Consider the following 12,825-nt stretch of genomic DNA (forward strand, 5'->3'; position numbering starts at 1 on the left):
TATGTCCTTCAATTCTTATGTGTACAATACCTTATGTTTAGGCTCACCCAGATAGGTTAGGGAGAAACAGTCATTTCTTTTACTTTTTTTTTTGAGACAGAGTCTTGCTCTGTTGCCCAGGCTGGAGTGCAGTGGTATGATCTCGGCTCACTGCAGCCTCTGTCTCCCAGGTTCAAGCGATTCTCCTGCCTCAGCCACCCAAACAGCTGGGACTACAGGCATGCGCCACCATGCCCAGCTGATTTTTAAATATTTTTAGTAGAGATGGAGTTTTGCCATGTTGGCCAGGGTGGTCTTGAACTCCTGACCTCAGGTGATCTGCCTGCCTTGGCATCCCAAAGTGTTGGGATTACAGGCATGAGCCACTGTGCCTGGCCAGGGAAACACCCATTTCTGACTTTCATGCTTATTTTGGGATAAAAATAAAGATCTTCAAGGATCCTAAAAACACATGAGTTTCTTTCGTATTGAAGCCAGTTAGTGAAAATGAAAAGAAGAAATGTTATGAGCCAATGAACTCCAAGGAAGCAGGTAGTAGAATGAGGAGATTATTGAAATTTTCAGTCATTTGTAATAGTTATTTATTTCTGTTTTTTAAATTCTTCAAAATCTCCTCAGCAATTTAATTTTTTTAATGGAAAATGAAGGACTTTATCATAAAAAATGCAATCAATAATTGATAGTATTAGCTGAAAATGCAATCAGTGTTAAATAATCCTAGGTGAGAAACCATGCCTTCTACCAACTAAGAATAAGTAATAAAGAATTTCCAATTACCTATGGGCATTCAAACAAGAGATAATGTTTCATTGAACCTACGTAATTAAGTTTATGACAATAGAGAAGAATTTTTTTTTTTTTTTTTGAGACGGAGTCTCACTCTGTCGCCCAGGCTGGAGTGCAGTGACGCAATCTCAGCTCACTGCAAACTCCGCCTCCTGGGTTCATGCCATTCTCCTGCCTCAGCCTCTCCGAGTAGCTGGGACTACAGGCGCCCGCCACCACGACCGGCTAATTTTTTTGTATTTTTAGTAGAGACGGGGTTTCACCATGGTCTCGATCTCCTGACCTCGTGATCCGCCTGCCTCGGCCTCCCAAAGTGCTGGGATTACAAGCATGAGCCACCGCGCCCGGCCGAGAAGAATTTTTATAGTAATTGATGGTTGTAAATCTGTGTCCAGGACAGAGAGAGAATCCTCATGTCAAGAAACATATTACCCCTTAAATACTTTGGAGGCGGTCAAGGTACTATTGATAGTGATTTTATATTTTAGGATAATTAGAAGCTATCTGATAAATAAGGACCTAAGACAACATTAGGAAAACTAATGACTTGACTGCACAGTTTTGTGTAGATATTTATACCTGTTTTTGAAAGCCTGCCTATGCTTTTGCTGCTTCCAGAACTATCACCTCTTGTCAGGACTGAGATTCCACTGAAGCTGCTGGCTTTGGTTACAGCAGGTTTCAGGTTTCGAAGAGAGCTGTCTGAATCTGTGCTGCTCCAGGGTCGTGGTTCGGAGTACTTCAACTCATTCTCAGTGCTGCTTTGATGGCTATTTGTAGATCTCCCTGAAGCATCTTTATTAACTCTGTAATTTAGAAATAAAACTTTGAAAAGCTAATGCAGGGGAACAAAAAGTAAAGAAAAAAATGCTTTAATTTTTCAATACTGTATTGAAAACATGCTTCCAATACCTAAATATCTGGCGCCTCTGCTGGGTACTACTGGCATCCTCGTCTTGGAGTCTGTTGGCATTTTAATAGGACATTTTAATTTTTATTAGCATCAGTCAGACAATTACCAAAACAGATGTTAAAAATTCCCTCACCTTTTGTCAATAATGTAATTCTCTTGGGAACACAGGGACTAGAAAAAAGAATAGATAGAAAAAGTTGAGCTTTTGTCAAACATAATATAATGCCATCTGTAAACCAATGATGACAACAAAAATAATGTGTAATAATATAAGTTAAAAATGGTGATAAGGGTACACAAATAAATAATAACGGAATTTTTTTTTCTGGTTTGGAGATCCTATGCTTACTTTTAACAAATATATAATATATATATCTTGAAGCCATTCATTTTGTGGCTCAAAATAATTTGAAATTCAAATATTATCTTCCAAATAAGTGAACCCATTTTCATTATATATTCAAGGTATATATATAGGATACATATTCCACTTCATTCACTTAACACATATTTTATCACCTGTGCTTTATCTGTGGCTAGAGCAGTGAACAAGTAGCTATGCCTTAATGGTGCTTAAAGTCCTTCAGCACTGTTAACCTGGGTTAGGAATGCCCATTTTTGTTTGTATGATTACAACAGTCTTCTAACTAGTTTTCCAGCTACCATTTTTTGCCCATTTTATATAACAGGAGCAATCTCTCTAAGATGTCAACCTGATCATAACTCTTCCCACTTGAATGGCTCCCTGATGTTTTAGCACCAGTGTCAGCAAACTACAGCCAGATACCTGTTTCTGCAAATAAAGTTTTAGTGGAACACAGCCATGACCATTCATTTATGTATTGTCTGTGGCTGCTTTCACGTTTGAGTAGAAAAAAAGTCAGATTTGAGTAGCTGCAGTGAAGACTATGTGGCTCACAGTGCCTAAAACAGCTATTATCTGACCTTTACAGAAAAAGTCTGCTGACCAAAAAAGAAAAAAGCCAAAAGTAAAAAACAAAACAAAAAAACACCACCAAAAACCCCAGAAGTCCAATCATCTTAAACCTTCAGGACCGAGTCATCTCATTTCTGATTGTTTTTCCAACCTAAACTTTCCTTACGTCCTATATCACTCAGGCTAGAATCTGGCTACTCTGAATCTTTTGAGACAGGGTCGCTCTGTCACCCAGGCTGGAGTGCAGTAGTGCCATCTTGGGTCACTGCAACCTGTACTTCCCGGGTTCAGGAGATCCTCCTGTCTCAGCCTCCCGAGTAGCTGGGACTACAGACATGCACCACCATGTCTGGCTAATTTTTTGTAGAGATGGGGTTTTGCCATGTTGCTCAGGCTGGCCTTGAACTCCTGAGCTCAAGTGATCCACCCACCTCAGTGCTCCTATAGTGGTGGGATTACAGGTGTGAGTCACTGTGCCTGGCCTACTCTTAAATCTTTTAATTCCTAACGTGTGTCAAGTTCTCCCTTACCTCTGGGCCTCTGTACATACTGACTCTCTACTTGGAACTCTTCACTGCTGTAAGGTTACTTCTTGGAAGCTAACTCTCCCATCCCTTCCCCGGTTCTGGTTTTGGTGCTTATCTGCTGTGTCATCTATTATACCTTCATGTCTCCATATAAACCACACACCCTGTTGTCATTACTTGGCTATTCATCAAGGGCAGATACCTCATCTATCTTATAAACTAGAGAGAAAGACATTTAGTATAGGCTTGGAGTTCAGCAGACCTGGGTTGAAATCCCAACTCTGCCATTTTCTAGCTGTGTGATCTCTATTTTAGCCTCCTGGAATCTCAGGTTCCTTATCTATAAAATAAAAACAATGATAGTATCTACCATATAGGGTTGTTTTGGGGATAAATTATTGTAACTGTCCATGAATATGTTCTCCAGTGCCTAGGATAGCACTTACTACAGGTGCTCAATAAAATTTGTTGAATGAATAAATTCTTCACTTACAATCTGGATTTTAGTGTTATTTAATCTTTTTTTTTTTTTTTAACAGAGGAAATTTCTATCTGTAGCTGATTAACACATATTACAGGACAGATGCTTAATAGATGTTGACAAAAAAATTGATTCTCTTCTGGCATATATGCATAAAATAATTAGCCATTTAGAAAGCCTACCTTATATAATCACTTATGAAGTAGAAAACAGATATTAACCTACAAAATCAATTAGCTTTATTTCAAAAGAAGAAATAAATTATTTGTCAAAGAGAGTCAACTAACAAGTAGCATCTAGAGTATATGATTTTGTAGACAGTGGAACAAAGTTCTATTAATAAAAATCTCACGTATGTCAGAAGTCTGGGGAAAAAAAAATCACACAAACTATATAGACTGGAGAACATTCTCTTAATGACTCCTGTAGTCCACCTGCTTCCAACTTTTGTAAAATTTTACATAACTACTGCAGTGTAGTATTTTATAAACTATTAAATTAGTAACACAAGCAAAACTGATCTCAATATTTCTAAAAGATGATCTTATGTGCAACAAATGTGATTAAAAATAAATGTGATCAATAGATAAAAGGGAGACTGAGACCCTACAATGTAATTAGAATATATTCTAACATGAAGACCTAAATATGTTAGTACATACATCTTGGGAAAATATTCGGTCTCTAGCTCTCTGGTACTCTTCTTCTCTTTCTTCTATAGATTTGCTTCTTCTGTCATCTTTCAAACGTATTCTCATCTACAGAAAAGAGGATAATTTTTAGGCAAATGAACTACTGGTATAGTATGTCTTGCACCTATAAAAATGCTACAATTATTCTAGATTACCTGGTTATCATCTTTGTCAAAGCTAGAGTTATCTCTCTTGAGGATATAACGTTTCTGAAAGTCTTCACCTTTATCATCCTTAATATGTTCATTAAATTTCTGATCAGGTCTTAAAAAACAAAAACAAAAACAAAGGAACAGGAAAAGATAATGAATAATATTAGCCAAGAAGTTAAACATAACACTTTATGAAAAGCAATAAAAGTTACCACTTTTTTGTGCCATCCACAGATACTTATGCAATCTCATTTAGTCCTCACAATAATCTCATGAGAAAATACTAACTATTCCATGTTATGGTTGAGAGGCCATATCAAATACAATGTTGGCTCTGGAGTCAGTCCGCTTGGATTCAAAGGTTGTGCTTTAGCACTTTAGCTGCTTTATGACTTGCACAAGTTACTTAACCTTTCTCTTTCCCAGTTTCTTTATTTGTAAAATGGGAATTATATAGTGTACCTACTTCTTAGGGTTGTTCTGAAGATGAAATGAATACGTCAATAACACATAAAACAGTAAACACTCAGAAGTTAGTTACTGATATAAATATTATTGAGCAAACCGAGGTTCAAATGGCTTAAGCAAATATGCAAGGTCAAAAAGGCAGGCATATGATTAAGCCATAGTTGGAGCCCAGGTCAGTTAGACCCAAAGCCTGTACTGCCTCGTCTAAACCTATGAAAAAATGCTGGGACAAGGAAAGTACTGTATCTTATGCTATTCCCATGTTACCTAGTTTGGTGTTATACAACTGAAAGTAATAAAATATTTTGTCACTCAATTAGCTAAAAACTTACAGACTACTTCAAAGTGTATCCATTAATTTTAAATTACAGTAGGGCACAGGTTTGCTTAACATTAACTGGAACAGGTTAGAAAAGAGATGTTCTTTTATAGAGGTTAAAGTTGTGACCTAAAGTAATGATTATGAAATCTTAGCAATATATTTTTATAGTGGACTCATCTTTCTTCTACAGAAATGTTCCAAATTCCACTGTGATCTAGAGGACAAACACAAGGTTGTGGCCCTTGGAAAATGACAATTATATAAAATTTCACCTCCCAAAACACATCCTTGGCTTCAACAAATTAATTCATTCAATATTCTTGTGACTAAGTATCATTCTATTATAAAACTGGAATTATTCTTTTGAAATATGAAATATAACAATATATTAAATGGCTTTAGAGAAAATCTCATTGAACTCCTAGGTAGTTTTTACAGTTCAAATATCTATTATATAGTCAAATGATACATGTGAATAACCTAAGTAAATTTCCAATCCAAATAAATCTGAGTAATGATATTTTCAGCAAACTTCTTTATATCTAGAATGTAAGTAACACTTCCTTTTTTTAAAACTTTTTTAGAGACAGAGTCTCACTCTGTCACCCAGGCTGGAATGCCATGGCACGATCTTGGCTCACTGCAACCTCTGCCGCCTGTGTTCAAGTGATTCTCCTGTCTCAGCCTTATGAGTAGGTGGGATTACAGGTGGGTGCCACCATGGCCAGCTAAATTTTTTTGTATTTTTAGTAGAGATACGGTTTCATCATGTTGGCCAGGCTGGTGGCGCACTCCCGACCTCAAGTGATCCACCTGCCCCAGTCTTGCAAAGTGCTGGGATTACAGGCGTGAGTCATTGCGCCTGGCCCTAGAACCGAAGTAATACTTTTGAACATTTATTTTAACCTACGAATTTCTAATAAAGTACGTAAAAGCCTCCTGTCAAATTATGCAAAAGGAGATTAAAAGTGAGAATTATCTAAGCAATTTAATGAAATTTCTATTGTAAAATACTTAGATGGCTGAAATAGAGAACAGATTTGTACATAAATATATATAAGAAGTAAAGAAGAAAAATAAGACTAAAAACAAGTTTGTGACCAAAATAATAAGAAAAAGACTATTTTCTTCAAGGGTTTGAAATATTTTTATTTAGTTCTGACAATGGCAGTATGTTATTTTTGTCACACGATTGCCCCATTTACTTATGTCATCTATCCTTGTAACTGTTCAAAGTCACATTTTCTTATTCGTGGAGTTTATATTTGAATGAGAGACTGATATTCCAAAGTGAACTATAAGGTTTAACCAAGGGCCTGGCAACTTTTCTAAGAGCAGCTGGATTCCCACACCAATAGCACTGGCAGGCATTTCAGCTAACCTTAAGACTGTCTTACCTCATTCTTTTATAGATGCCTGAATTTACTGCCCTGTAATCGCCAACTTCCCGCTCCATTGAGACACCCCAGTGGACACTGGGTTGTTGACATCCACAACACCACTGATTCAAGGCTGGAGCGGGTAATCTCCCTATGAGGAAAAGGTAAGTTTGTTTTTATTCAATGTGGAGCAGATCTCTAAGGTTTTCTGATTTACAACCTTCTTCATATCCCAGAAGATATTAAAAAAAAATACAGTGTAACTTCAATGATCTGAAATGTCTGATTATATTATTGACTCATACTTCTTTAAGTATATTATAAGCATCTCTGCTGAGCCTAGCTTTTGATTATCTTGATAAAGAGAGCTCTAAAGCTTTTTGACATCATTCATATAATTCAAATAACTGAGGTTACACTGTATTGAAAACCTTAGAGAGTCACCAGTCAAAATGTTAGTCAAAATGCCTGCTAATGTATATGTGCTTGTGTATCCAGCAGCTCTGAGTAATGTTGAGAGGTACTGGTTAAATGAATTAACAGCTCTATTCACCTCTAGCTCAGCTCATAGCTTAATGGTTACTATCCTACTTTAGTCATGATATAACTGACTGGAACAAGGCTAATTGAAAAGAATATTAAAGACTAAGGGATATGAAAATTTAAATTTTAATGAAAACTAAATCAGACTCACATTTTGGTAACATTTAATCCCTGTAAGAAGAAAAGATCCCTTTCTAAACACATCTATTTTCACTAATTTACTTTTAATTATAGGAACAATCATTTAAAAATACTAAAGTATCTACCTAGTTGACAAAAAGACTATTTAAAATGGGAGAAAACCAATAGTTCCAGCAAGTGATATGGCAGCTATAAGGACACAAGACCATAAATCAGAAAAGGCATAGATGAATTAAATATAACCATGTAAATTAAATCATTCATAGATAAGAACCTGGGAGAAATCTGGCTTCAGGTAAGAAAGAAAAATAATGGACCAAAAAGGATTATTTATGCCACCTGAAGTTGACTGCTATTCATTACCACAGACTTGTTGCTGCCTCATATCAAACTGAAATTCCTTTTGATAGGCAAATCACCATCAAAATATAAATTTCAGCTGAACTCAGCTAGTTGTTTTAGGATTAGCCTTATAAATAGGCAGAAGATGTAACGGATGTGCTGTGTATGTTTTATAACTTGGGTGCCTCTGCACTGAGTCTTCTGTTCCCAAGTAACAGCAATGATGATCTACTTCCGCAACACTATAAAGCAATCAATTCTTAAAACAAAAAGCTCCTCCGGAGAATCATGCATAGCCTAGGAAGAAGACAGCACTAATGATATGGCATTAACCAACAGTCCCACTTTCTTAAGAATTGTCAGAGAAAAGGAGTAAATTCGGAGGCTTTTGGAAAGACTGGTAAACTGACGGAAGATTAACTAAATGTGAGGGTGTCACAGACAAAGTCTGCTCTCTCTTTTTTTTTTTTTTAATTTGACTAAGGCTGGCTATAGCTATCTAAATTAATTTTAAAAATCCCTAAGAGTGGCTGTCAAACATCACTGATACTATGTCCTCTGGATTTTTATTTTTTTACCATACGCCCCAGTCTTCATTCATATGCCATATTTGAGTCCAGGCTGTTGCATTTTGTTCCCAGTAAACTAAATGTGTTTTTCAGTCCTACCACATAAGGTTATCATGAAACTTAATTAAGACTGTTCAAACATGTGGAAAACCTCAGATGAAAGGTACTATAGAAAGATAAAGTATTATTATTTAGATATATAATATGTAGTTACATCTCTTGACACTTACATTCTTGTATTGCTAGTTTTGTTTACTATGACAGACTTCCCACTCTGATCAACATTGTGGTCTAATCCAAAGTAAGCGGCTACTCTGTGTAATAGCATCCTATGGTAAGATGTCATTGGGGGGAATTTTTTACGTGGAGACCTAGAAGCACAAGAAAAACCAACTTAGTAAATCAAGGAGGATGGTGATGACAATTTCTTTTCTTGTTAAATGTCAGGACTTACTCATTATTACCAATGAAATCTAAAATTTCTTGTTCCAATTTCAGCAGCATCATTCTGTCCCTGAAACAAAGTATGAAGACTCTTATATGTAAAACTTAGCAATGAAGTAATCACAAATGTCAACAGGCTATGATTTATACCGCTAAATTTCACCCCCTAAAAACTATACATTCAGGACTATCCCAATCTTGATGCTAGAATATTTATTAATGTTTTAAAACAATAAAAGATAATTTTTTTAGTTTAACTTTTTATTACAGAAGTTTTCATACATACACTAATGTAGAGAATAGTGTAATGAATTTTGATGTACCCATCACCCAACTTTAGCAATAATCAACATGTGGCTATTCTTAAATGCATTTTTTTATTTTGCTTACACATAACGAAGGAACTTAAATGTATTTTGATCTGCTTAGTATTATTATATTAGAGTTTGCTCTGTGAATGTGTGGATAATAAAAGCATTTTAGTTTCCTCATTCAATAAAGTGGAGAGGAAGCAGAAAAACAGACATCTATAGTTAGGCTCAGGACTTTGTTATCATGCTGAACTCCATAGAAACAGTATTCTGAAGAACATGCAATGCCAGTAACAACAGGAATACTCCTATGGGAATCTAATACTAGCATGTAGATGGGATTATGGCAGAGAAGTATTAATTATATCGCTAATTTAGAAGAAGAGGATATTTCAACCCATTCTATAAACTGCCATTATATATTTTTAAATTTTCCCATAAAAATCTAAGTGAACCAAAAACCTCCAACATATAAAATAAATAAGGACTCTAGGGAGTACCTGTGTGTGCTCCTTTAGATCACTAGGGTCTTATTTAGTTCTCTTGGCTGCAACAAATTAATGGTATCGCTCCCCAAAGGACCTCCCTGCTCACATACCCACAACATGGCTCCAGAATTTTCCTGTGCTAATTGGAAATTTCATGTACATGTGAAAAAAAAAATGTAACTTACAGAAACTTAAAGCTAAAAGCAGCTTCACAAATCATTCAGTTTTGTCTTCCAAAGTTTATAGATCAAGAAAATGAGGCCAAGAGGTAAATGATTCCCTAAAATAGACACTATGCAGATTATTCTCAATTTCAATGGAAGAACTGGTAGCCCCTCCTTCAGTCACCTGAAAGTCTACACATCAGACCTGCATTTGATTCTCCTCCTATACTGCAAAAGTTTCATAAAACTAATTAATAATTTTTCCATCACTGATTAAATATTTAACTATACATTTTTATATTCGTTTAAAAAAAATCAAGAGAAAAACATGCCTACCTGATTTCAAATCCAAAGCTGAACACAGAATTACATTTTAACAAAAATTATAGCAATATTCAGTTTTGTCTCCAAACCTGCTTCTCCTTAGTATATCCCATCTCAGTAAGTGGCACCACCTTCTACTCAGTATATGATACTAGAAGCATGAGAATTTTAGTTTTTTTTTTTTTTTTTTTTTTGAGACGGAGTTTCACTCTTGTTGCCCAGGCTGGAGTGCAATGGCACAATCTTGGCTCACTGCAACCTCTGCCTCCCAGGTTCAAGTGATTCTCCTGCCTCGGCCTCTCGAGTAGCTGGGATTACAGGCATGCGCCACCAGGCCAGACTAATTTTCTATTTTTAGTAGAGTCGGGGTTTCTCCATGTTGGTCAGGCTGGTCTCAAAGTTTTTTTTTTTTTTTTTTTTTTTTTAATCATCCTTTTTCAAATGCTCCTATACAGTTAATTACTACTGCAAATTTTATCTACTTTTGATCTATTTTGCTACCTTCACAACCCTGGATCCAGGCAATCATGATTTCTGGCTTGACTACTACAGCAGGAGTATGTTGTCTCCCTGTATCTTCCCTAATCTATTCTACATGAAACATGCATAACAATCTTTTTTTTTTTTGAGACGGAGTCTTGCTCTGTTGCCCAGGCTGGAGTGCAGTGACGCAATCTCGTCTCCCGGGTTCACACCATTCTCCTGCCTCAGCCTCCCAAGTAGCTGGGACTACAGGCACCTGCCATCATGCCTGGCTAATTTTTTGTACGTTTAGTAGAGACGGGGTTTCACCATGTTAGCCAGGATGGTCTCGATCTCCTGACCTCATGATCCACCCGCCTCGGCCTCCCAAAGTGCTGGGATTACAGGCGTGAGCCACTGCACCAGGCCCATAACCATCTTTTAAGAACACATATGTGATCACACATTGCTCCCTTTGTTAAATCTGTCATGGGTTTCTTACTGTTCTTAGAACTAAACATATGTACAAGGCAGGCATGAGCTGGTCTTCATCCAGCTCCAGCCTCATCTCCTGACCTGAACTCACAAAACTGTTATCATCCTGGTTTATTTCTGTATTTGCCAAGCTCTCCTATCTTTCTCAGGTACTTTGAATATGCTGTTCCCCTTTGCTGAAACATTCTTATATTCTTTCTTAGAATTGTTTCTTTCATATTTTTCTTTAATAGCATTTATCACAATTATTGTCATATATAGTTATTTGAACTATTTGTATATAGAAAGGTTCAACAAATATATTTTGCATGGAATAAATTAATAAAATTACTTCATCCAGAAGGTCTTTTAGTATTCTTTTTGTTTTTCTTAAATTTTAGGGGAGGGTGAAGAATTTTTACTTCCTAAAGTTTTCCCAACAAAGAATTTATTTACTAAACTATAAGACCCTCTTTCACCCAAGTTTTGTTTGTTTGTTTGTTTGTTTTTTTGAGACAGTCTCCCTCTGTCCCGCAGGCTGGAGTGCAGTGGCATAATCTTGGCTCCCTGCAACCTCTGCCTCCCAGGTTCAAGCGATTCTCCTGCCTCAGCCTCCCGGTAGCTGGGGTTACAGGTGCGTGCCACCACACCCGGCAAATTTTTGTATTTTTAGTAGTCACAGGGTTTTACCACATTGTCCAGGCTGGTCTCGAACTCCCAACCTCAGGTGATCCATCCGCCTCGGCCTCCAAAAGTGCGGGCATTACAGGTGTGAGCCACTGTGCCCAGCCTTATCCAAGCTTTTGGGGTTATCGTGAGACAGTATTTTCAGTTAACTTTTATAATTTACATATTGCCTTATTGTAAAAAAAAATAACGACGAGAATCAAAAGCAGGCAAATAGCTGGGTGCAGTGCTCACGCCTGTAATCCCAGTACTTTGGGAAGTTGAGGTGGGTAGGTCACCTGAGGTAGGGAGTTCAAGAGCAGCCTGACCAACATGGAGAAACCCCCATCTCTACTAAAAATACAAAATTAGCCGGGCATGGTGGCACATGCCTGTAATCCCAGCTACTTGGAGGCTGAGGTAGGAGAACTGCTTGAACCCGGGAGGCAGAGGTTGCTGTGAGCCGAGATCGCGCCATTGCACTCCAGCCTGGGCAACAAGAGTGAAACTCCGTCTCAAAAACAAACAAACAAAAAAGCAGGCAACTTATTTGGAGTTCATAAAACAGTACATTTAAATTGATTTTCTGTGTTTGAGCTAAAGAGTAGGTATAAGAATATTTCAATTGTTCTTCAGTGAATGTACTGCCACTGAAATTTCCACTATCTTCATGAAATAACAGAATCTAACAATTTTACTGCAATTGATACAAATTTAGGCTTTCTCTCCCCATAATACGTAGATCTATAGATTGCAGAGGATTTTGGATTATCTGGGTCACTTATTTTAAAAAAGATACCCTGCTTTTAGTAGCACTTGTTAAAAAAATAAGAATGACAACTTTCCTAAGGTCTTAAGATTTATACCTTCTGCCTTTTATTCCACATTGCAGCTCATCCAAGCTTTCAAATTTTCAAATCTGTAATTGAGATTAGATATTTTTATAATGGTCATAAGTTAAAGGTTACTAATCCTTTATAGGGGCCCTACATATGAGACTCAACCTAACAGGTAAACTACTTTTCTTAAGGTATATTGATGTTTTAGCAGGTGAGCCAAAACCATCTAAAAGTAGGCACAAACTAAAACTTCTATCGTGTAACCTTTAAAATGAACTGATACATGCGATTAATTATTAAAGAAGTAATAAAAACAAGCTAATAAACTAAAAGCTAAAATGAAAGGCTAACAATCTTTTAGTTACTAGTGTTCTAGTCATTATTCCAGAAGTAATTTTAGA

At 36.6% G+C, this 12,825-nt stretch overlaps 1 protein-coding gene across 21 annotated transcripts in view; it reads right to left on the reverse strand.

Annotated features, from left to right (window-relative positions):
* R3HDM1 (R3H domain containing 1) overlaps positions 1-12,825 on the reverse strand; it is a 198,949-nt gene that overhangs the window by 88,655 nt on the left and 97,469 nt on the right. For 20 of the 21 annotated variants that reach the window (XM_030801265.1, XM_030801250.1, XM_003267601.4 and 17 more), the window contains 7 exons: positions 8,707-8,766; positions 8,483-8,623; positions 4,492-4,600; positions 4,307-4,402; positions 1,833-1,870; positions 1,699-1,749; positions 1,366-1,592 (listed from right to left, as the gene is read on the reverse strand). In XM_030801265.1, the coding sequence (XP_030657125.1) occupies positions 1,366-1,592; positions 1,699-1,749; positions 1,833-1,870; positions 4,307-4,402; positions 4,492-4,600; positions 8,483-8,623; positions 8,707-8,766 (722 nt within the window). Of the gene's footprint in view, positions 1-1,365; positions 1,593-1,698; positions 1,750-1,832; positions 1,871-4,306; positions 4,403-4,491; positions 4,601-6,675; positions 6,809-8,482; positions 8,624-8,706; positions 8,767-12,825 lie in introns of those variants that run through there. The other variant, XM_030801266.1, reaches the window with a different exon arrangement.

The sequence above is a fragment of the Nomascus leucogenys genome, chromosome 20, assembly GCF_006542625.1.
Source record: "Nomascus leucogenys isolate Asia chromosome 20, Asia_NLE_v1, whole genome shotgun sequence".
NCBI classification, from domain to species: Eukaryota; Metazoa; Chordata; class Mammalia; order Primates; family Hylobatidae; genus Nomascus; species Nomascus leucogenys.